This window comes from Lagopus muta, chromosome 1 (genome assembly GCF_023343835.1).
Source record: "Lagopus muta isolate bLagMut1 chromosome 1, bLagMut1 primary, whole genome shotgun sequence".
Taxonomy (NCBI): Eukaryota; Metazoa; Chordata; class Aves; order Galliformes; family Phasianidae; genus Lagopus; species Lagopus muta.
The window spans coordinates 33453135-33478919 of NC_064433.1; the positions used below are offsets into that span (position 1 = coordinate 33453135).

Below are 25785 nucleotides of genomic sequence, written 5' to 3' on the forward strand. Positions count from 1 at the left end.
GTTCCTCCTGTCCCCGTTTAGTAGCATAACGACACGGAGCACCGCAGCCGCTCACACCGGGGCGCAGTGCCGCGTTTGGAGCCCAGAGGCGGTTTGTCCGTCCGGTCGGTGCTCTTCCCCTCGCCGAACAGACGCGGGTGCTCGCAGCGCTCTTAGCGGAGAATTCCGGGCCATTTGCTGCGCTGCTGCGTGCTTTTGCAGTTTGTCACGGCTCCCCGCTGCCAAATTTGGTCGGTAGCGGTGCCTTCTGCGCCTCTGTGACAGCGGTTCCCGTGCGCCCGTCATCCTCGTCTGCCGTCCGCTCAGAGCTTCTCAGAGGATCGCGGCGTCGCTGGAGGCGCGGCTTCGTTTAAAGCAGCGTTTCTTTATTGTCGTATAGAGTTTGTGTCGGGAATTAAGTAAGGTGAACGTCTTAACTGGAGGTACTGAATAATTCTGTAAGTCTCAGCTGAAGGAAGGTTTGGTTTGGATGGAACTGTGCAGTGATTTCCCCAAAACCACTGAGCCTGGTGGAGTTGGGCCACACGTAGCTCAGCTGTGGTTGGTTGGGTGTTTTCCTGTCTGACGTTTCTTGGATCTGTATCGTACACATCTGAGAAGAGCTTTTAGGAGGAGAAAAGAACTCCCATTTTTCCTCCAGAAGTGCTGTCCTTAAAAATAGTGCCTTTGTGTATGGGGTAGCGTTGCTATATTTGGTGACAAAGCCATATAAAGCGGTTGATCCTTGACACAAATAAAATCTTTTGACGGAATGGCCTTGTTGGTTTTTCCAAGCAGGGCTGCTCTGCCCTCCTGCTGGTGTTGAGTTAATGCACTTTTTCCGCCTGCATGTGCCCTATGGATTCCTGACGGCTTTGTGGGAAGGGAAACTTGCGCATGAGGAAAACACTTGGTGTTTTGCCCTGATATTCATTAAGGCATGGGAGGATTTTGTTTGCCTGCTTGCATTCAGGCAGCTTTGTAAGATGATACCTGTTTGTGGCACTGAAAGCCTAGCCTGTTTTGTGCATGAGCAACGCTAGAAAATCAAATTTCCCTTTTAGGTGTATTGTTAAGGTTCCTCTGTTATGCTGTTGGCTGTATTGTATGGGAGCAGGGAGCAGGAGGGAGAAAGGGGAGAAGAGATCTCGCTGTTAAGGATTTAATCTTCTCAGCCGGAGGTTAAGAAGTCTGCTGTCTGCATCCACTGGCATCGCTACAAGTGCAGGACAGCCATCCAATTGTCACACAGCTCCACTGGGTTGCGTCATTCAAGCGTCCTCATTACAGATCAACATTTAAGCAATGTGCAACTTCAGTCATAGGTGGGGAATAGGATCTTTTATTTTCCTTTTTTTGGAGCAGGCTCCAAGGCTGGAGGGAAATTGGGTGTCTCTTGCTCTGGAGTATTTGCGTCCATACATGGATTTATTTAGAGGCAACTTTCTCTACGTGAACTGGAGAGCTTTGAAACATAAAAACCAGAAAAACCTGCCAGCCTTTAGGGTGTTCAATCTGTAGTGTCTTGTAGAGCAAGAAGGGGCTGCAGGTGAACAATCCCTTCCCTCACTCTTATTGCTTCTGCAGGGCTGCGTTATGATCTTCCAGATGCCTAGCCCAGACTGGGAGGATGTTTGGTTCTCAGCAAACTACTGGATGTAGGAGCTTAAAAAACTGAACGTTCAAGTCCTCCTCTGTGGAAATCTGTGGACATATAAGAAAGTAGCAGTGTCCTAAACTAACTTTCAATCTTCCATTTAAGAAAGGGAAGGGAGCATGTGTTACAGCATCAGCTTCTGCCAGAGGGTGCAGAGTGGCATTCTGGGTTTTAGAGGGGACTTCTGTGTCCTTCACTTGCGAGGATGCGATCCTTAGGTGTTGTCTGAAGACAGGCTGTGAGAATTCTTTGGGAACTCCACGATGAGGCAATTGGAAATTATAATTTCTTTCCTTTGCCCCAGCCTTCTGGTTCTCATGTAACAGCTCAGTTCCAGTGGCATTATCTGACAGCCACACAATCCAGCACTGTTCCTGGGCATAAAGAGGCTTTTCTTGGTGAGGGCTTTAGCACCCGAGGAGCTCAAACAATGCTAGCCCGAACCAGCAAGGGCAGTGCTTAGACTTACATGGTGCTAACACACTTCTGCTGTTTCTACAGACTTACATTTTGGCATAGCATGTTCTCTAAGATGATTAATGGCACAAGTACTTCTTTATTTATAGCGAGCATTGGGAATGATGTTTCCAGTAAGTTTTGTATTGAAACATGATTCAGCTTTTGAGTGTTGCATAAAGTCTGAAGAAAGGACTTCTGCTGAGCTCCCTGGTTTGCGCTCTCTGTTCAGTGGCATCTGAACATGGGGATTAATGATACATTTGAAACACAGCAGCGTAGCGAAGCGTACATGGTGTGCTCACGTATTGTGTTGTTGGAAAGTGCTGTCATGTCCAACAACTCTTAAGAGTGACACCATGTGTGGCGCTTGGAATTATGTCCCCAGGGAGCTTTGTAACTCCATGTTCCTCCAAACAGGGACAACGCCTTCGCCTTCCACCTGATGGAAAACAAAGCCCCGCTGCCAGGAAACAACAATAGCTCTGAGGAAGGGACTGCCAAATGCCATCAGTTTCACTTGGGCTGCACAATGTGAGTAGGAAAAAGAAATCAACCCAGGGCATCTCAACAGCTTCCTGAGGAAGCGATCCATGCCCCTCAATGCCAAAAGAAAGCAGTCCAGAACATGCCCTGCCCAGATAAGCATTGCCTTGTCCTTGCCAAGTCCTGTTCCCCAGCATCTTGATCTTGACTGTGCTGTGCCTCCAAATGCAGGCAGGGAAGGTGTGGGTGATTTGCAATGCTGCTCTGCTGAAGGGCTCTGTGCAGCTGGTTGCCTGGGGTCGAGTTCACATGGGTGTTGCTCTCAGTCCACGTGATGGCATTTGACAGCACAGTGAGCCTGGCTTTAGTATTCCTGTGTCTGCTTCCAGAGCACGAAGCCTATATAGAGCAAACATCGATCTGATGTGGAGTTGCTGGACCTGCTGAGTCCAGCCATACAGTGGAGGTGATCCTGAGAGTAGGGCTGACAGAGCAGCTGGTGAGATTCGGCTCCTGCGGCTGTGGGGCTGTGGGGTGGGTGAGCTGGAGGCAAGGAGGGAGCGGGCACACTGCTGTGGGCTTGGGGAGGGCAGAAGGGTCAAGGGGAGCCAGGCAGCTCTGTGACATTAGGGCCTGAAATGTGCAGCAGAAACTTCCCAGATAAAGGGATTTGGGGTTTTTTGTAGTTTAACCATCTCTTCTTTCTAAAGGCTGCAGGAAAAGAAAGTCAGCACTGTTGGGCAGAGAGCCTTAGTCTTTGACTGCTTGCTGTGGGAACTGTGCTTTTGGACTGTATCCTTAGTTCCTCCTATTTTTTACAGGATTAGAATCAGTGGAAGGATACTCCATGCTGATAGAGTATCTTATTAAAACCTATTTCCATAAGAGAAATGTAGGGGACCTGCTTTGCCGTGGCTCCTGCAGGCAATTAGTGGCTGGCACCAAGGGAAGCACTGGGGACTGTTGGTTTCCAGTTTTGCACAGAGCTTGGCACTCTATCTGCAAAAGCTCAAGGCAGCTTTGCTGCTTGCCTCTGGACTTCAGAGAGGTGCCAAGCTGCACTGAGCTGCTGGAGCAGTGGTGGAACCATGCTGGGTAGGGTTACTGCAGATACTGCGCAAGAGCCTCAGACTGCCCTTGCAGAGTTGTCTCAGAGAGGGAGGCTTTTTGTTGCTGCATATGGATTAGCATAATACAGTTTTATCTATAGTATGATAATTAATAACTGTGGCAGCAGTACACTCAGTGTAATAGCTTCTTAGTGTATTGCTGTTTGAGACACAGGCTTTCAGAGCGTTGCACTACCACAGCAGCTCTTGTAGATAAAGTTCTTCCCAGGTCTTTGCAGAAGTTAGATTTTCTGAATCTCTTTCATTCTCTCTTCTGAACTCTCCCCAGTTTCTTCTGTCTTATGCCTCAAGCCAGCATGAGATTCCAGCTGGTACCTCATTGTTGCTGAGCAGAGCTCAGCAGCTCTGCTCCCTCCCCAGCTCCTGCTATTAGGTATTAGCTTCTCTTTTTGATAAACTCCAAATTTCACTTGCCTTTTTTTTGCAGCAGTTATCACAGTATTGGCTCAGCTTATGGGCATTTTAACCTTGACATCCTTTTCTGTGGTACCCCTGCTTGTCTTGTAGTTTCCATTTCGATTTGTGCGTTTGAGTGCTTTTGTGGTTATTATTATTATTATTTTTTTTAAAAAGACCTGTACTTGGCTCTGTTCTTGGCTGTACTCTGTGCATCTCTCTGTACTTGGCTGTACTGAATTCCATTTACTGATTTTGGACCCTTTTCCACTTCCTGAGGATTATGTTGATTTCTGCTGGGCTCTTTGCAGTGCTCCTTCCAAGTTCGTGTCTGCAGTTCACTTAGGAGTGCTTGCAGGTCCCAGCAGCAGGAGAAGTGCTGATCAGAGCTGGGCCCTTGGCAGGTGTTCTTCAGCCTGACATTCCCAAGCTGTGGTACCATAATCCAGAAGGAAGATGCTTTTCCAGTCTGTTTATGAAAATACCACTAGGAGCTCGTAGAAGAGGAAGCACTAGTACTAGTTTGATGGCGTAGGATCTTACAAATCTACCTTGACTGCTTATTGCTTTGTTACTTTTCAATTGCCTATGTATGTGTTTTGTTGTTGTTGTTGTTGTTGTTGTTTGTTTCAAAAGCTTTCTGGATGTGGAGGTATGCTCAGATGTGCAATACACCAATTGCTTTCTTCCTTTTTCAAAGGGGACGTTGTCACCTTACCCCTGAGCTTTGGGAAAGGCAAAAGCCTTTCAGAAATCCTCAGAGATGCTCACTCTTTTCTGAGTGATTATCCCAAGTTATTTCCCAGATATTTTAGGGTGAGTTTTGTAACCTGTCAGAGGAGGAAGTGCAGCCTCAGAGAAGGGCTGCAGACATACAAAAGCTTCATAGTCCAGGAATACAGTGATTCACATCAGTGTGACTGATTTGGCACACACAGTCCCCAAAGCTGTGGCAAGGAAGGAGAAGAGACTCAAGTATGGGGTGAAATGGACAATCGAGAGTACACCTTTTGTTGACAGAGAAGTGATGCTGGGAGGAATATGATGATCACCCCAAGATTTTCATGAGATTTGTGTAATGGAGCAGGAGATCATGAATGGTAGCTTTGTGGAGTGTTTTGGGTGATTTTTGAGGAGAAATGGAAGTTATCACCCAGCTTTTGAGAGAGAGTCATTTCCAGCTGTTAATGTCCCTTGAAATCTTGGCCACAGAAAGGGAAAGTTTAACCAGGCTATCTTTTACAACTGATCAATACATGAAATCAATACAGGTAAAGTCCGCTGTGCTGGTGATTAACCAGCTCTGTGGCATTGCAATGGGAGAGGAACGTGGGGTTTGGAGCAGAGAGCGCTGCTTGTAGATTTTGTGTTTCAAACTTCTGCTCGTCCTGTCTTGCTCAGCCCAAATAAGGGCTTGTTTGTGCCATGGGCTGAGATGCCCTGGAGCTGCCTCAGCAGAACCAACCTCAGACCTGCAAAGTGCACAGTGGTGCTAGGAACGTTTGCAGCAGTCGTAGCAGAAACATCCTGAAAGCGAGTGCTACTGCCGTCCCGAGTTCTGGGTCTTTGAGTTACCAGCAGTCAGTGGGGTTAGAATTATGCACCTCCATCTGCTCCTCTTTGGTTCTCTCTGCTCATATGATTTACTGCCTGGGGCTGGCACTTGTTCCTGCAGCATTCACCTCTGTGCAAACACACAGTGTGAGATTCTCACAGGAAGCTCTGTGGCTCTTGAGCAAGATTGAGCTGTGCAGATTCTAGCAGAAGACTAATACAGGCCCTGCATAATTTTGGTTGCAATTGGTACTGCACAGTAAACAGTTGTGATTCTAGTATATCCTCCATTTCATTGGATAGTTTTGTTCTGGGGCCACAAGCGGAATGTCAGCATTTGTGCAGTGTTATGAAGCTGACAAAGCATTGTGAGGGCTGCACTGAGACCCCGTGTGTGCTGCATGGTGTGGGGACAGACCGCTCCCCTGTCCCTTCCAGGCAGTGGGTGTGAAACTGAGACCTGTTACTGCCTTCACAGTTTCAGGTTAAAAATACCTAAACTTGCTCTTTTCCATTTCTGGCATTTCTGCAGGCAGAAATGAAACCCCGCAGAAATTATCAAACTTTCTGCACGTTTATACAAGTGCTGTAAAAATAACACACTGAATAAATACAAGGCTGCTCCTCCTTTTTTACTGTGTTGGCCCATGCTGTAAGAGGTGGATGTTGGTGGTGCAGCAGTAGAAGCTGAACCTCCCCACCAATACCCCATTCCATTTTGTTGCTGTGTGACAGATGGCAGCAGAGGGGCAGTCTGATTCGATGGTGTCTGACATGAAAATGCATATAAAGTGAATGTATGAAATCGAATTCCTCCATGTGGAAAACATTGCTCCCATTGACATTCATCAATGCTTGCTGAATGTTTATGGAGACCAAGCAGTGGATGTGAGCACAGTGAGGCAGTGGGTGGTGCATTTCAGTGGTGGTGACAGCAATATTGGGGCACCTCTGCTGGTGCCACTTTTCATGAGCGTGGCATTCAGGCTCTTGTTCATTGCTGGTGAAATTGCACTGCTAATGGTGGTGACTGTGTTGAAATGTACTGTTTTGTAGCTGAGAATTTTCTCTATCAAATAGTGTTTTTATGCTCTTTGTATCTGTTGTCTTTTCTGTGGAAATTAATAGGAGGTATTACTTTTGGAACAATATCAGACTTGTGACCAACAGTTGTGTCTTTTTATAACCTCAAAGTAGACACAAACTTGGTACATCCGTAGCCATTCATTTTACTCACAGGTGCTGAAGTCCTGTGTGCCTAGAGTGGGGCTGGGCTGCAGGGAGCTTCTGCAGGGGCAGTGAAGCATCCAGGCACGACAGCTTCACTGGGGGGTTTCCCATGTTGGTGTGAGACGTCAGAGCCAAGGGGAGAGGAAATGATGCATGGGGTTTTAATTGCAGTGCTTCCTTTTTGTGGAGCAGGACTCCAAGTAGGACAGCAGCAAGCAGAATTTTGGGGCAAGGCTTAATTAAGTCCGGGGTGGCAGGGAGGGAGCTGCGTGCATGCGCTGGGCCCGTGTCTCTTCTGAAGGATCTGGGGCATATGTCACTTTTCAGTACAGCTTATGCAAGGGAAACACCCAAATTTCCCTTGGATTGTTGATCCTCACGGGGATTTGGAAGCCTTGAGCTTCAAGAAGGCTGAGGGAAGAAGTGAACAATCTGGGCAGACGCACCTGTGCCCTCCAAAGGAGCAGGGGACTGGGAGCAGGGTGGCTGTCACAGAGCAGGCTGGCTGCCCAGGGATAAATGCCATCGGGCTGCTGTTGCTGCCAGCCTTGCAGCGGGCAGGGGATGTGCCCCAGCCCCAGGAGGCTCCAACCTGCATGTGACACCGTGCTGTAGGGCAGCCGGAGGCATCTGTGATCTCCAGGTGAGCGCCTTTTGCTGGGAGCTGCAGAGGCTGTTTGTGTCTGGAATTCAGTCAGGGTTGCACTGCAAAACTGTAAGGCTTGCTAGATTTTGGAAAAGGCACCCTCACATTCTGGATATCTGAGAGAAAATGAAAGAGGAAGAAGAAACCAGAATAAGTATTCAAACCATATATTCAGCTAGAATTAGTATTTCTTTTGCTCATGAACTGAAGAGAATCTTCAGGTGCAGCACATCCATGTAAATATCTGTATACTTTTTAAATGCTGTGTTTATCCATTCTTAAACTGCTGCATGTTTAAAAAGCATTAACAGTGTGAAATGAATACTCCTTTTGCCCTGTTTGTTGTCGTGTCTTCTCAGAGCTTTAGCGCTCCCTACAACTAGAAGGACCTCTGTGACAGAGGGAGAACGGAGGATTCCTGTTTTTCTTAGAGGAACGTCTTTGTGGTATGGATTGGATGTGTTTTTAATTTTATTTTTTAACTGCTTAAAGGTTCCTTGCTTTTAGCATGGTTAACGTTACTATTATAGTTTGTGAGCAATTCTTTCCTTTTGTGTGGCATTCAAATTTCTTCATGCCTATTCTTATAACCTATTTTTTTGATAAAAGGCTGAAGTCGTCTCGTGTATTCATAAGGCTGTTCTAAATACCACGACATGATTTTTGTGATCAAAGACACATTTTTAAAAGCTTCTATTCTGTCGACATCTGCATAGACTTCTGCGGGCCGATGCTGTCACTTGAAGGATGAGTTTCTGGTACTTAGGCAGGGAGACGGCTCCTCTCGGTGGTGAGCAGCGGTATCGGTTTCAGACACGGCTCTGTAGAAAATTTCTATGTAAGGGAGAGTGCCGGGAGAGACTGGCAGCTCTGGTGGCTTTCACTCGAAACGCTGTTCTCGGAGCTGGGATGGCAAAAAAAGAAACAACCGACCTGAATCGATGTGATGTGCAGCCACCCAACCCAGAGAGCAGGACACCTTTTTACAAAGCTTTCTAAATTCTTCCTCTCCTCTCCTCTCCTCTCCTCTCCTCTCCTCTCCTCTCCTCTCCTCTCCTCTCCTCTCCTCTCCTCTCCTCTCCTCTCCTCTCCTCTCCTCTCCTCTCCTCTCCTCTCCTCTCCTCTCCTCTCCTCTCCTCTCCTCTCCTCTCCTCTCCTCTCCTCTCCTCTCCTCTCCTCTCAGCAAGGAGCCCTGAGCTAAGGAGCACTTCATAACACTGTTTCAAATGACTCCATTTCAAAACAATCTGTTTAATCTTGAATGTATCTTTTTCAAATTATTATTATTCCTCAAAAAATGATATAAAGTTGTTTCAGGAAAGTAGAATAGAAAATCCTACTGAAGGGCTTCTGTTCACTGCTAAGAAAAGGAAGTTGGTTCACCTCATGGTAAATGATGCATGGGGTTTGTCCTGAATTAAAAATAGAGAGATGAGAAAGCCTGTTAGTTCTGCTGTGCTGGTAAGCTTGACACAGCAAGTGCTGGTGGAGGGGAAGAGTGTGCCCTTCCAAAGCTGGCTGGCAGTAAAAGTAGGCACTGTGCCCCCAGTGCTGGCTGCGAGAAGCTCCATGCATGGCAGTAGCCCACAGCTTGGGAGGGTTGCAGCCTTTTTTCTTTTAGTACTGACAATGAATATTTCTCTGGTGAGCAAAGCAAAAAGCTTTTGGGCTTAGCCAGTAGGAACTGTTAAATTAAAAGGTTATTTCCAGAACACTTGTATCTCATCCTGTAAGCACCAGAAGCAATTAATCCTTTACTAGTGCACTGGAAAGGACTGCCTGGAATGGAAAAGATTAGATATTTTTCAAGATGTTGAAAAGATGATGATGATTATTCTCAGAAAAGACCCATTTATGAATAGTTTGTGACTGCCATGGTTATAAACTTGCTGCCATACAAGGAATGTGCTGAGTGCTGGCAGGCAACCAAAGCAGGGAAACCAAAAGTGCAGCAGAGCAGAGCAATGCTATTTTAGTGCATCGGATCTGGGAGGAAGAGAAAGGGAGGGTGGAAATCCCAACCAACCTATGTTGGCTCTCCTTTGAGAAGTATTGGTAGCTGGAGCTGTTGGGAGGCAGTCTGGCAATGGAAGCTGTGGGAACGCATGTGGCTCTCAGGAGCTCTCAGCTCTGCCTTTATCAGAACCGGTCCTCTGCCCTCCTAGTTTTTGGGGTTCCCTCTCTTCCTCTGATTCAATGTGCTTTCCCCCTCTTGTTTTCCTGCAAGTGTGCAGCATTCAAAAAAGCCTTTGCTTCTGATTATCCTCTCGTCTCCTGCTTTCTTGATCTGGTCCCTGGACACACCTGTGGGGCTTCTGTTACCCTGGCACACCAGCACATTACTGCCAGACTGCTTTGGTTTTTCACAAGACCGAGTTGGGAGCTAGGACGTGTCCTGGTTCAGCCAACAAGGCACATTCCTGTAAGGGGCTGGGAGCTTCCCATCTTTGGCAGCTGAGACTAGAAAGAATGTTAGTTCCATTCAGGAATTAAATGAAAATTAAATGTAGCTCTTCATTCTCTGCTCAGATGTTTTCCTCCATGATTTTCCTCAAATCACTTCTCTGGATAACTGTTCTAATATGAATGCAAACTCACAGACACCCAAAGTAGCGCCTCCTTACTTGGCAAGTTTTCAGACCTTTTCAGGTGTTGAAAGCAGTGAGATTACACTGAAATGCGAGCAGGAGGTTGGGAATCTGGATTACCTGCTTGAAAAGGCGACCATTTTAGTCTGTGCGAGGATCTAAAACTGGTTGTAGGAGGCTCATCTCTTAAGCATCACTGTTAAAATAATGAATGTTGGCAATATTGCTGGCATTTGTAAATGATACGCCAATAGCACTGCTAGGTTGGGCCATCTCTTCCCTTTTCATGTGAGGGTGAGTTGGCCAGTGGGCACAGTGCTGGGAGCTGTGTGAGGCCAGCAGGGAACCCCTCTGTGGTGCAAAGGCAGCTGCCTTGCCTTGCCTGTAGGAGACGCTACATGTTCCTCTCTGTCATCAACTTCTCTGCTTCTTCTGCTAAAGACCTTTTGTGTTAGCAAGGGTCTCTGAAGCTGAAAGGTAGCACCTGTAGGTGGGTTTGGCCGTGTCCCAAAGCACGTGTTGTCCAAACTGATGTGAAAATTGCTTTTGTGTTAAGAGCATAGGTTCTGTATTGGAGAAAGGTATATAACTTAGGTTAATTTCAGTTGTAAACACACTCGGTATTTCAGGATATAAAACAAAATCCAGGGTGAGAGAATGTTTAAAACTGAAGAAAGGAGAAAGGTTATGAACTTCATCACTTAGGTTTCTTTCTAGTAGTAGTAGTAGCAGTAACTTCAAGTTTAGAGCTTGACATTTCCTGGTTTTCCACTCAGATATTATGGGATATGGCAGTAATGACCTCTTTTATCAGGGCGCAATGTAAACTTCCTAAAAGTAGACTGGATTGACATTTAGTTTGCACATTCCAGTGCGAACAGCTATGGAGAACATGCTTTAATTGAGAGTGTTAAAAGTGATGTGGGAATTCAGGCTGAATGCTTCTGACTTGTGTGGCTTTAATTGAGAAGCTTGTATTTTATGAGGAGGAGGAAAAAATAAAACGTACAAGCGCACAAATTAAATGCTACAGTTCTTTTGCATTCCTGGAAAGCTAACACAATTAGTTTCTTCTAAAATGTTATATGCCTCTTTATTTAGCCTCTGAGAAGGTCATATTTGTAATGGTCTTTACAGTGTTTTGCTGCATATTGTTAGCTGCTATGGCTGAAATATTTTACACTAATCAGTGAGCTTTAGCAACATGTGTTAATAGCTAAGCAGGAACTTGTGGGGACACTCTCAGTTTGCAATATCAGTTGTTGTAGAAGTATATGAAAATGCAAATCCTAAAATCTCTCTTCAAGGATGAATTTTCAAATATTTTTTAACTGACTTTAAAGTTTTGGTCAGGACAGGAAGGTATCTTAGCCCGGGTTGGAAGTGTACCTATGGAAGGATAGTGCTTACAGCGAGGGGGAAGGCTAGCATCATCCCTTCAAAGCTGAGAAGCTTGGTGAAAGGTCAGAGACCTTCTGGGATCTGCAGGGGAAACAGCGCCTCTTCCCTTCCCCTTTCTCCAGTAAATAACTGGCAGTCCTCATCCCGCTCCTGAAAAGTTTTGCTGTGCACTGGTCTCCTGCCATAGTTGGCACTGCTGTGCTGGATTTTGGATCAGCCCCCATTAAACATCTCCCTATAAGCTGTTAAGCACTGCCTTTGCCCCCTGGCCTTGGCACAAGCAGTAAAGACCCTAAAAACTATCAAGGGCAATGGAGGGAGCAGGTGAGACCACGGGCCTTCAGCTTTTGCAGTGGGTGTGTTAAAGGAAAATGGCGAGGGGCTCACAGCTGCTTAGATGCAGAAACCCATGACATGCTGAGACGTTTGCTCATGTGGTTCTCTCAGGGCTGTGCTTCTTATTCTTGCAGTGCCTGGTGATTGTGCACTCCTGTCTGCTGAGTCTGCCTGGCAGACTTTTGGTAACCAAAAGCCAAATTAGAAAAAAAGGTCCAAAGACAACTAAGACTGGAATAAATGTATATATTAAATATTCCATTACATTTTATCCATGACACATTTGCTTATAGTTTGATATATGTCAAAGCCAAACAGAAAGGTCAACAAACAAAGCCTTTCTAAAGCAACTGCTTGACTGGAGAAACTTAGCAGAACAAATATGAATTAAAATTAAATTGTCACTGTAAAACTTGACTGTAGAAAACTTACAGGCCTTTGCTTGTGACTCCTAGTTGTTTGGGTGTCTCCAGTATGGCAGTGGTTTTGCTCCTCTGCTTTGTCCAGTGACTCTGAAATTCCTGACATAGGAGCCTGGCTCTCTGGCAAACATCGGGATCTGTAATTGTTTCCTGTCCTCAGAGTGGGGCCAGAGACTTGGGACCAGGGGGGAGGGGGTGGAAATTGGGAAACAAGTCGAAGTCTCACACTATCGAGGTCTCGTTATTGGTGCAAGAAAAAGAGATTGTTCCCAGAAGAATTGGTGCCCAGTTGCTTTACTGCTAATTTTTAGTTTACTACTGAAGAGCTACAGCTTCACATGTTTCTTGTGAGAGCTGGGGTTCCCATGTAATTTTAGGAATTCTGGACCTGAATTTTCAGTAGAAACACTACATATGGAAAAAGGTAAAACAACAGTGTTATGGGCTCCCGAGACCCTTGGTGTTTCTCTTGCAGTTCTTAAAAGCAACATACGATCATACCAAAATTTTCTCTCTCAACTTGCCTCTCTCACAGGGAAATTTCTCTATTTGCAGGCAGAGGCTGACAAATCACAACTCCCTACATTTTTTAACAGTTATGGTTATGTGGTGTTTTTTGTTTTTTTTGGGGGGGAGGAGTGGGGGGGGCTAATTTGCAGTTTCTTCCAACGTTTGCAATTTGAAGGTATAGAAGTTGTTGAAAGCTGGCAATACTTCACCATCTGTCAACATTAGGATGTCAGCATCCTAAAACAAAGGCTTTCCTGGGTTGCAGTTCCACCTAATGACACGGCTACCACTAGACTGGTATGATTGTTATTTACAAGTTTCACAAGGTATCACTGAGCGTTGTGCCCACATCACAGGAGCCAGGCAGACATGCACTTCCTGCTGTCCCCTTCTGTACTTCATTAAAGGAGGAAGTGCAGGGAAGAGGCTCCAGGAAGCTTGGTCACACTATGGAGGGACACCTGGGGACACCTGTGGAAGAGCCAGTGGTGTCCTGGTTTTTGGGGGCAGCCTCCATTCAGAGCTGGGACAGAACTGCAGGGATCTTAATACTTTTCCCCCAGGAAAAAAAAAAAACAAACACAAAAGCAAAGGGAATCCCCCACCAGTGACCAAAGGTGACTTCAAAGAAAGCAGCCTCCCCTTTCCTGGATTGTGTGTATTGCACTGGGCTCTTCACAGAGCATTTATCCCACCAGGAAAACGTAGTGGGGTATGTGGATGATGAGCCTGCTTGGTGGGAGCGTAGTACTGTGGCATTCCTTTGGCTCAAATGCATGATGGCTGAGGCCACACAGTCCCAGTGTCCCCAGGGACATGTTGACAAGGCAGAATGCTGTGCCAGCACTGCTGGCTTTCCTAGGGCTGGGTTGGTGCCTTCGGCAGTGGTGTAGGGCTCTTGTTGGGCTCAGCAAAGATCCAAGTGGGCGTAGCACCTGAGGTTAAACACCAGCAACAATACTTCAGGGTGGTGCCTCATTCCTGTGTTTGTTGATTTTCTGTCTAATAGAGCTGAAATGCAAACCCAGTTCCTAAACCTGTTGAAGCATATAGCCAAATTTGCTGAAAGAGCAGAGAAAAGGTCTTACCTGGCAAGACTACATCACTGTTGTTCTCTATCAAACTGATCTTGGTACTCAGAGAATCAGCAGGCGGGGCAGCTAAGCACCTTCACACCAAATTTATCAATAGTAATGGTTTTGCTTTTATTCTTCTTTTTCCTAATTCTTTACGAGCAGTTTTTGATCTTGGACTGTAAGCACCCTGCAGCAGGGATTTTTGTTCTGTGTATGCAGAACATAGCACCGGGAGGTCCCAGTCCTACTTGAAACTACTGGGCACTGCTGTAATGTGCAGAGTAAGTAAAAATAGCAATCAAAACGTCAGTGATAAAATAATAAAATATGCTAACTGCAATAAAATACTTTCTTGAATGCTCGGTTATATTTTATTGGGCTTTCAGGACTTATATCCTCCAAGTCTTTACAAATAGTCGAGACTAAATAACAACATTTTGGTGAATGCTGAGATATTTGACATTTTCAAGAGGTCAAGATCTATTTTCTAATCCTTGGCAAATTCATATAATTTCCTCTCAACTGCTTACGCTTGAGAGAGTTACAATTCCATTTACTTCTCACAGAAGGGTGGAGGAGAACAGTTTTGTTCTGGAGAGGTAAATGCAGTGCCACAAAGAAGCAGGTTTGGTAGGCTTGATGGAGCACACGGTGGCACAGATGAACCGCAGAGCCACGGTGGTGCATTTGTGTTCGCCCAGATGCCTACACCCAGCTGCACGGGGAGATGTTTCACAGACAGGTGCAAGGCTTCCCTGTGAGAAGCTGGTGGGAGAGCAGTAAGTCTGGCTACCTTTTGGCATTCTGGCCTCCAGCACAGGTGAGAATGCTCCCAGTTTGAAGCAACAGGGACAGAAGGTTTCTGTGCTGCTGGGTTTGGCGGCACTGCGCCGTCAGGAAGCTGCATGGTGAGCTCTGCTGACACGCAGTCCCCACTGAAGCAGCTGGTGGTCTGTAGCCCAGCAGTGAGCAGGGTTGTGACGTGACGTGACGTGAATGTCAGCCTTGGGGACCAGATGTCCTTGCTGTGCTTGTAGTCAGGACTTTGCTCAGCACATGCCCACACACAGGCAGGGCAGGGTGTGACTTTCGGCAACCTGGGGCTGTTCCCCACCACCCACCTTCGCCTCGGCAGCCCAGGAGGCCTCTTAGTGATGCCGAATGGCCAACATGTCTGCTTGAGCCAGGCTCAAGCATAGAGACGAAGAGCCCCGCTGGCCCGGCTTGGTGTTGGGTGAACGGTGGTCCCTGACCATGCCTCCCTTCTCACGGTCTTCTCTCGGTGCCGACCGCTAGATGGGGCCGGCCAATCTCGGTAGCAGCGGGATCTGCACAGCCATAAATCACCCCGCCGGCGGGCCGAGGGCCCCGCTGCTGGGGCACCCCAGCTTTTGAAGGGCAAAATGCGCCTTTGTTCCCCGGCTGACCTGCGCCGTGACTTCAGCGCCGCGTTTCCCGCCGGCCTCGCCGGCACTGACACAAGCCAGATGGCCGCGGCTGGCAGGCCTGCGCTGCCGGGCAGGGTGGGAAGGTTTTATGGCCGGCTGCGGGAGCGCGGCGAGGCTGCAGCCCGGCCGGGTAATTACGCTTTCACTGCGCACTTTATTCCTGGCAGCGAAGGTCGCTGGGAAAAAAAAAAGAAAAAAAAAAAAAAGTCACGTTTTTATTTGTAGTGTTCGTTACGGACAGACCTTTGATCTTTTATTAGTTGGTAGTCTGCTCTGGAGGAATTTTTTTCCTTTTTTTTTATTTTTTATTTTTTTTTAAACCGGTCCTGCAGTCACTCGTGAAAATGACATGTTTATTTATGTTTAATGGCTCTCTCAGGCTGTTCATTGTGCGGTACTTACCTTCCCCCTCCTCTTTGCCTCCATTTAGTAACACAAAAATGTTTTGGTTTTGCAGCGAGTTTAGTTTGGAGAAGTCAGAGTTCAGGCATGTTAATACAAGCAGTTTTCTCTCAGATATACTCCAGAGCGATGCGGTAACATACATCAGCGTGCGCTACGCGTTTGCTTGCTCGGGGGTCGGAAGAGGCTGCGATCGCCTCCCCCCTCCCTCAGGAAATGCCCGCCGTGAAACCATGCCCAGCACGAGCCGGGCGCTGAGGCCCCCACGGAGGGGAGGCCCTCGCAAGGAGCCATGCTTGTGCTTCACCGCCTGGCCTGGGCTGCTCCTCCGGCATCACTGAGTGCCGTGCTGCTGCATCCTGTGTCACGTTCCCTGCTGCGGCCGTGCTGCCAGGCAGCTGCGTGTCCTCCTTCCCATGGCGGGGAAATGAAGCAATTGGTGTTAAATCCGTCCCAAAGAAAACCTTGCGAGTGCCTTCTCTCTCTATTTTCTATATTTAAACTGGCCAGAGGATTGTTTAAATATATCTCACGGACGGTTTACAATGCAAATTATTTCCTGCCTTTAAAACAAGAAGTCGTGGGTTTGAGATATCTGGCAAGTTTATTGCAGTGAGATGTCACGTTCGGACGAGTCATCAAAAGAACAATTTTTAGCGGTGACTGATTTCTTGCGCTCACCATTCAGAAATGTGGAGCTTGGTTTTTTTAACAAAACAAAAAGGAAAATCCTGCCACATTATGGGATGTTGAAAGCAGGAGTCCTGCCATCTAGCTTGGGCCACCAGCGCTGCCCCTCAGGGCTTCCCCACTTGTGATTGCGCAAGTTGCTGCCCCACATTGCTCAGTGTTTGGGATCTTAAGCATCTGCTGTAAAGGCCTCCAATAAAGATATCCCCTCCCTCACGTGTGGCTCAGAAAGCTGCTCTGCAGAAGGCTGTGTAATACGTACTGAAACCTTAACGGGGGGGAGCAGAAGAAACCCACCAAGAAAGGTGCATTTAGAATGTGATGGTCTTGAATAACTTGTAAGCATTGTTTTTTTCTGTGAATGTATCTTAACATTTTTGATGTTTTAATTTGTTCTCATCTTTTTTTTTTCTTTTTTTTTTTTTTTCTTTTTTTTTTTCTTCCCTACTCAGCTCTTGCCCCTGTTGTTTGCCTCTGGTTTTGTTGGTGAGGATATCACAGTGATGTCTGCATTCAACCTGCTGCATTTGGTGACAAAGAGCCAGCCAGTGGCCCTGCGAGCCTGTGGGCTTCCCTCAGGTTGAATGGGTGCTGCTTGTCGTGTCATGCGTAATGAAGGCCCGTTAGCAATGGGTGTCTCTGCTGCAGGAAACGCTGTGCTATGGGTTGCTCTGCTTTGTTTAAATTTGCCTTGGAACCAGAACTTTGTTTGCTTTTCTTTTAAAGTCACCGGCTTGGCTGAGGGTTTCCATAGCCTAGATTTTACTCTGCTTGGCAGTGCTGTCCAGCTTCCTTGTCCAACAAATTCTGAATTGAATTTTTTTTATTCTCCTCATTGTTGGAAAAGCAGTGGAATTAAAGATCAGTTGTGTTCAGTGCTGTCTGCAATTTTTTTCAAAAGATACTTACTGGAATTCAGCATTGAATTGCAGCTGCATCCGATAACAGCCTTTCCAAAATCCTCAGAAGTGCGCTGTGGTTGCATTGAATGTTTCCCTTTTAAAAGTTTCAATGTAACTAAATACATTACCCTGAAAATTATGTATAAAAAGTGTTCAGAATTTGAAGTGTAATTCTTTTTTCCCCTCTGATGGCATATTTAGTGGCTTGACACTTCTGCAAGTAAATAAATAACTAAATGGAAATATGCAACCTCATGTTCCAGTGCAACTGCACGTCTCAAGCAATGTCCAAGGCCTGCTGCTAGGTCTGCGAGGGCTGCCACAAGGCCCATCCTGTATGATTTGTACCTCAAACCCAACAGTACTTTGTATTTCACTGAAACAACAGTATTTGTAATGTCTGCCTAATAATGCCAGCGTACATGCTTATGGGAGAGAAAATACAAGCTGCAGAGTTAATTTTGACTGTTACTAGGAATTTTCTTGACACTTAGATAAAAGAAAGATAAGATCCTGGCTGATCAGTGTTTGAAACATCAAATAAGAACCAGCGTGGGTGTCTGTATGACACAACTGTTTCATAAGGGTACAGAATGTTATAAGCACTTTTTTCTAGAGCTGTACTTAACAAGCATATGGAGGTGATGTTCTAAAGATTTTTTCAGTGATAAGACATCAGTTTTCAAGCTGATGGACTCTCTAAAGCTGATTACATTCTATTTGAACTAAATCTGAGTCCAATTTTTGCAGCATTTGTGTTCTGTTTTCCCCCACATGTGCACAAAACTCCCATTAACCTAGATAGGAGCTACAAACACATATTGAGGAAGAGAGAAAATAGCCCACATTGTGTCAGTCTGACCTTTGTTTCCTGTTCTATTTGCTGCCAGATTTTAAATCCTAAAAATACAGGATAAGCAAATTTCCTTAGCCCTCTTGATGCACCTTTTGATGTGCGCTCACATGGCTGGGGCCTGCCCCAACACGGGGACAGTCGCTGTGCTGGTTATTTTGTCCCTGCTCTGCAAAGGGGATGTCACATTGGCGAGCTGGGAACACCGTCTGCAGGAGGCTGTTCTACTGCATACCTCTTGGTGAAGTATTGTGCTGGCAGTTTTGTCCAATCCTTTTACTGCCATAATGCTGTAGTCAAATTTTGGAATCAGAAGTTGATAGCGCTACTACCTATTCGTGTGCATTTGCTCTGTAACTGTGCAAGCATCAATAGTACGAGTTCCACCCACTGACTACTTATGTATATGTTTTAAACCAAAATTCATCTGCTAACAGTGGAATAATATACAATCACATATCTCACATATTTTAAGAGTAATCTGAATTCCCCAGATGCTTATAAATTAATGTAGACTTGCTTTGCTTTTGGTTTGTTTTTTTGTGTGTGGTGAACTGAGGGGGTTACAAGTAAATGGTGTAACATGTATCAAATTAAACATGGGAATGAGATCTGGAGGCAACATCTGTTTAAATGCCACAATCCACTGTGACTTCATTTTTGAATATACAGAAAACGCCCCAAGTTCTCATGACTTTTTTTCTACCATTACATTGTATTGGTGCTTTTCCCACCAGCCCTTTCTTTGTGAGTTGCAGCTCAGCAACGGTATCACTTCAGGCCAAGGATCCTACAAGTCTCAAATGGTGCAGAGCTTGTCCTGCTTCCAGCCAAATAGCAGATTTCATAGGAAGGAGACAGTCTGTCTTTTGCAACCCCTGTCCACTCAGTGCAAAGGAACAAAGTGCTGGCATGGACTTCAGCCTTGAGCTCTGCTACCAAGCCAAAGGCTCTGGCTGAGGCCAGTACTGTCTTAGGTATGAGCTGAGCTTCCCAGCACTGTTCTGAATTCCAGACAGTTAAACATTTACAGGACAAGGTCTTCAATGTGAAAGTATGATTTCATTTCAGTGCTCTGTCCGTCCTTCATGGAACAAAATGATGTCACATTGTGTGTACTTTGTCCTTAATGCAAAGTCACAGGGGCAGATCAGAAGCAAGCTAAATGAATGGCATGATGCTCAGAAGTACCTTAGACCAGCGTGCATTTTTCTTTTCCCTCAGATGCAGTTTTGCAAGCGTGTGCAGGTTATGCTGAATGACTGGTAAACCAAACTAATCCTAGTGCCAGAGAAGTCTTTATATGTTCTCTTTCTCCATTTGTATATTAGCACCCGTGGTGTGAGCGCACTCTTCTAAATGGTCTTTTAAAAATATTTCTTTTCTGAAGCTAGGACGAAATGTTTCAATGTGTGCAAATCCATCGTGCTGCCTGCCCTCAGTGCGCTGCTTACAGCGCTGCAGCGCCAGGCCCTAGCCCAGCAGCCCCAGTAGATGGCACCAAGCATATGCTGTTCCACACATCCCGAGCTATATGAAAAGCTTCCCGTTCAGTGGTCATTCATACGTAAAGTACACCTCGAGACCTTCGGAATATTTTAAAGTATTTTAGTAAACGCATGGCCATTGGGCCACATCACATAAATCTGTGCTCATAGCCAGACTCAACCATGTCGGTTCAAGATTTCATTTCCAGCAAAGTACAGCTCCATTGTATTTTTGTGTGATTTAGAGATGCTGTTTCTTGAGGCTGCCCTATTGAGGTCGAAAGCTCTAAATTTCCAAAGAAATGTAGGATGCACTCAGCACCTGCCAGCATTTAGTTCATAGAAATTAAATCCCCTCTTTTTTTCAATTTTTTTTTTTTTTTTTTGAAAACACACACACAAAAAACCCCAAACTTTTAATCCAAAAGCTGTTTCAGCTGCTGTAGAACATACAGGTAACCGATAGAAATAATGATTGTGCAGATTCCATGTACATGTTTTCTGTAGCAGACCACCGAGATACAAAGTAAAAAGTTATCTGACTTTGCTTTGCTGTGTCTTTTAATTAGTATGGGTTCTCATTTCTTATAAAAATTCCTTTAACACTTTGAATGTTATGCTGCTTACATCACATTTGTTGCATGAGACAATTTGGCTTTTCCTCTTCTGTGGATCAAAGAAAATTGTAAAAATAAGCAAAAGTAATGATAAAGAAATGACAGGAGTAGAGTTGGTATTTCTTTCCAGGACACGTGTGAAATAATAAAGTTCTAGATAACACTGAAGTGTTGTGAAGTGTTTAATTACTAAAATAACTACTAGTAGGAAACCATGCTTTTATAGGCTTAGATTAAGATACAATACATCTGTATGAAGATGGTGCTGGGCATATGGTGTAAGTCTTTATTTAACAAACATCTATAGCTTGTTTCTCACTTGTTTTATTAAATGTTTGTTAGTCTCAGCTTCAGTAAGGCTGTCTTGCCATAAAATTGAAATGAATAGCTAGTGAACAGAAAGTTACTGGGTCTCCAAACTGAACTTTGAACAGAAAGGATTACTCTGAGGAGCAGATCTTGCAAACATTTAGGAGTTATTCCTGTGCGTTTGTCCCTGTGAACTCTCCAACTGCTCGTGTCAGTGAAACTATCTGTGCACGCAGCGTTTGCCACATCTGCCCTCAACACTAAAGGCCTAGAAGAGACCTTGGTCTCATGCATTCCAAGCATGTTGGCTGCTTTCAGCCTTGGTGCTCACTGGGTAGATCTGAAAATGTTGCACACCGTATGTTTGTATGCTCAGAGGTATAACTTCTATCATTCATGTTTTAACTTCCCCTTAGCTTTCCGTAATGCATATCACCAAAGATGTATGATTACAGGTGGCTCTTCACGTGTCCTGAAAGAGAATAAAAGTGAGACTGAGTTGCTGTATAACAATGCTGCTGGTATGGCTATGGTTAAATGCCTGTCAGTGTTTTCATTATAAATCCCTATTTTCTGGGGTTTATAACATGAATGTAAAAATTTGCTCTGGGCTTACATGTGTCATACAAGGTCTCAGCTGGATGTTCTTGTTCCTCAGAACTGACTGGGGGGCGAAAGTTAAAACTTAGTTCTATGAAACTAAATTAAGTTAAAAAAAAAAAGAAAAAAAAAAGCAAATATATCAATTTGGAAAAAAAAAAGTTTAGTTTTGTTTTTCACTTCATTACAATCTTACCAATTATCTAGTCCACTGCCTCCCAGTGATTAGGAGAACCATCCATTTGACACATGCTTGAGCAGGCACTATGTGAGCACAGCAGCAAGCAGCATGTGAAGCTGTTCGTGTGTCATTAATATACAAATGTGTTTGTATCTCTGTTTTGCTTCTTGGTGATAGTGATGATAACAGAATGCTGCATTGTCATAATAGAGCATAAAGTTGTGTTTTGTTTTTTTTTTGAAAGGCTTGAGAATGGTTTAAAAAATGAGTCTGTATAACTGTCTTAATGGAAGTATATTTAATGTTGTTTCTGCTTAAAATGTTATCCTGTGTTTATGAATGTTTGTTTAATACAACAGTATTCAGTCTAGAATATCTTATTTAATACAGTTTAACATAATGTCTTATTTAATACAGCTTAACATGACATTTATTTGTAGATATCTCACTGGGAGTGATGCCCTTATGCCTGATGCTTGCAAATCTTGGGATGATACTGAAGACCAGAAACCCTTTGTTAATGCGCTTTATTTTGTACGCAGGCTATGTACCTTTTTCACCCCTCTCCTTGTTCTCTCTGTACCAGGAGGCTGTGGGCAGAGGCTGCTCAGGGCTCTGTGCTGCTGAGAGCCATGGGATGAGGAGATCCTTGTGCCCCCAGTACTGCGCACAGAGCCAGTTCCTCAGCACAGTCCCTGACGGATCTCTTTAAGGCATTTGCTTCCCTTCCTACTCCTATAGGGGACTCACCGCAAGCCATTTTTACCTTTCTCACAAGAATGTTTTAATCTTGAGAGCTCATAAATTCCCTGCCTTCCACTGCTGCGCCCAGAGCAGTTTGGGCTTACTGCATTTCTGCAGCAAAAGATGGATGTAAAAGGTGAAGTTCTGTTGCTGACAGTGTTTCTGTGCTTTAAAAGCTGCAGTACAAAGCTGCTCTTTTAGTTGTGAGGCCATCTGGGTGTGACTGGAGGTCTGAGGACACCTTTAAGGGCTGCCTTCACTCTTTCCCTTTCAATTAAAAGCAACTCCCAGCCTTGGCCTTTCTCTGAGGAGTACATAAGAAGACAGGAATGTGAGGGGAAAGAGAGATGACAGCATGCAGAGGGAAAGGAGATGTTATCTGCTGCACAGCTGAGGGAGGGCAGGCAAGAAAAGGTGCAGTTCAGGAAGAAGGATAGGATGTTAACCCTCGAGTCAGTAAGAATGTGTTTGCAAGCGATGGAGGAGATGATCCAGCAGGTCCCTCATCCAGGGGGTGCACATGCTGGTGTTGGATGGCACGCTGAGTGGGTCTGGAGGCACAGGAAGCACCAAGGCCCAGCTGCTCCATTAACCACAGCTTGCTCACTGGAGGTCACTGTCTTGAGAGAAAATGAGGAGTGGAGAGAAATTGCGACCCAGGAGGTCTGCAAGCTGGCAACTGCCAACCTTTTAGTCCTGATGCGTGTTGAGAGGGGAGGGGGCTACCATGTTGATTTCCGTGGTGGCTGTAGCCAAGTGAGAGCCGCAGCACAGGAGCACGGCGCCTTCCCGCTGGCTGCCCTCCTACTGGGCTGGGGGCTGTGGAGCAGCAGGCCGGGGCAGGCAGGCTCTGTGCTGAGGGCTCAGGTTTAGCTCAGGGTTGTTTGGAATCGGAGGGGAGACCTCCCCCAGCTCCTTCCCTCCACCCCCCAGCCCAGGCACTCACGGCACTTCGGTTCTTGAAACGCAGTGCTCATTTCGCAGGCCACACATCACTATTGTGGAGGAAGCAGCAGGAGGATTTAGCTACAGCCTGAATGCTACAATAAGCTACACAGCACTGCGGTAACCGCTGGCAAATGCTGACTTTTTAATTGTTTCCGCTGCAGGGTTAGACCTTTATTAAAGCCGTGTGAATAAACTTATTTTGATGGCTCACTGAAATGCAAAAGGTAGCATAAAGCACTTTTATTAAATTCAACTTAATTCTGCTGTTAATAAAATGCCTTTCCATATGTTGTGCACCTTTTTATTGATCCTGACAGAAATCTACTGACCAGATACAGAGTGCTCTAGTCTTCCTTGAAGAGTCTCTGCCTTTCTTGCTTTTAATTTAAACAGATGGAGTGCCCATGAAAGGTGCTGGGATTATATCAGCAAAACAAAAGTCTCTTTATCTATTAAAGGAGAGAGGAAGAGAAATAGATCATAATAAATGTTCTCTCCCACTGCTGTACCTGTGGATCTCAATCTTGCCTTGCTTGCTTTGCACCCAAGAGCAAGGCAGGCAGGCTGGCTGCTCTGTGCCTGTCCTTGGCTGTTGTGGGCTGACAGAAGTGGCAGTGATAATGCAAGGACTTTTGTTCCATGTTGGATGAGGTGCTTCTGCTCACCAGCCTCTCTGAGGGGCTGTGTGCTGCCATTTCCACTGTCCTGGTGAGGTATCTATGCTCACCCACACCTGTGGTGCAGGCTGCTCTCAGAGTGCTCAACGTCTAAAGGTTGTGGGAGCGAGGTTGTGGCTGGTAGTGACATTGATTTCATTAATATGAGATAAGGAAGTAGAGTAGACGAATGGAGCTGCTTCTTTTCCCCTTTCCCAATATGCAAAACACTTCCAGCCCCTGCAGAATGTTTTTTACATTCACAGGGAGGGCAGGCAGCTTCAGATTCCTTTTGCAGGGAACAAAGTCTCCTTGGCCTGCACATCACCCACGTAACCTTGGCCTTGGCCACGTAACCACAGCACAGGCACTCACAGCTCAGGGCAAGCAGTAAGGCAGGCTCCTGCCCCATAAGATCTGCCCCTGCTGCGACCACAGTGGGTTTATTTGGGTTTTAGTGCTCAGGAAACTGGTATTCTTACACAGAAGATCTTTGCTGATGACTCAGTATATAAGTGTGTACAAAACAGGAGTCATGCTGATGGCCAGGTGAAAAAAATAAATGTGGCAGCTCTGTCATTTGATTGCATGGGAAGCTTGTGAACTTGCGAAGATCTGGCTTGCCCTTCCTTTGTAGCTATGTAACCATCCTGACTACCAAACTGACACTAGACAGTGTTTTTGAGGCACATATTTTTTGGTGTTGTTCCTGAGCCCATATTGCAGCTGTTGTCCCAGTACCTGGCTTTTGGTTTTTCAACGCACAATACAGTGGAAATGGGCTTCACTCCATTACTCCTAATGCTTGCATGAAACTGCAAATGGTATTTCAGCAGCAGATGGGAGTTAGCTACCTACAGCAAGAAAGCAAAGGAGCCATCCCTCAGAGAAGAACCACAAATCTGTTTTTCAACGTATAAAACGTTTACAAGGTTTCCCTAATGTCAAAGTTTGCATTTTGCTTAAACTTGACCTCCCAGTTTTCAGAGTTCTTTTGTAGAATCTCTCCTAGGCAGTTGTGTGCTGAGGTGATTTAAAATGGCTTGTGATGGGATTATATAAAGATGTACCAAATACTATGCTTTGTAAATCTTTTTTTTTTTTTTTTCCGAATTTACAAGCTAACAGAACTGTTTTCACTTATTTGCATTTTCAGGAGTTTTTCTTTTAATTTTTGTTAACTAGATCAACAGTTCCACATCCCCCACACCTTTTTTTTTTTTCTTCTTTTTTTCCTGATAGGGTGCAGACTAAAAGTGCATGGGGTGATATCAACTGTGCAAACAAAATTTAAAAGAATAAAACCCCTTTTAGCTTCAGTGTGAGATAATTCACTGTGGATGAGTGAGGTAGGACCCACCTGTGAAGGAGCTTTGGGAAGCAGGAGACACTTAGAGCCAGGTCCTCTGAGCTCTTCACAAACCCTTCTGTGGTTACTGGAGCTGTGCATGCCCTCGGGGGTTTGCCCACACAGGTCCCATTGCATGACTGGGGTGGTATAGATATGACAAAATGTGCAGGAAGGCCCCTCAGAATGCTTGGGTTTGTTAAAAGAAATAGTACTGAAGACTGGAAACCCGATTTATTATATGGGCCTGCTCTGCTGGAATGTTTGATCTTGCAGTATTTAACTCAGGAAGCCTTAATGGTATGCATTCAATGCATGACTGTAATGTCCATTAATGCTAGTGGAATATAAGCATGCACAGAAGGAGGAAAACGTATGCTGTGTCTTCCACGGAGCTCAAACGCTCAGTTAATTTTGCAGTGATGGGAAGCAACAGGACATAAGAGAAAATCATTAGAACAGTTCAAAAGGGATGTAAAGGAGGAAAGGCATCAGGCGCAGTGCCAGGGTATGTCAGGGCACGCCAGACACTGCTTGAAACCTCCGGCATGGTGGAGCAAGTGAAGGGCTGAGTGGTGAGGAGTAACGGTGTGCGAACTCATGTCAGTCTGTCTGGACGTATCTTGTTGCTAGTTTCCTTGTGATTGGTTATACTGAAGGAAATGGCACTTGTTCGCCTGTGTTATGAACCACAGACTTGAAAAGGTCAATTGAAATCGGAATTTATATGTGA

At 45.4% G+C, this 25785-nt stretch overlaps 1 protein-coding gene across 1 annotated transcript in view; it reads left to right on the forward strand.

Moving 5' to 3' along the window:
• MSRB3 (methionine sulfoxide reductase B3) overlaps positions 1–25785 on the forward strand; it is an 80948-nt gene that overhangs the window by 667 nt on the left and 54496 nt on the right. The window contains 1 exon segment of the mRNA XM_048944226.1: positions 16860–16986. Within this exon segment, the coding sequence (XP_048800183.1) occupies positions 16860–16986 (127 nt within the window).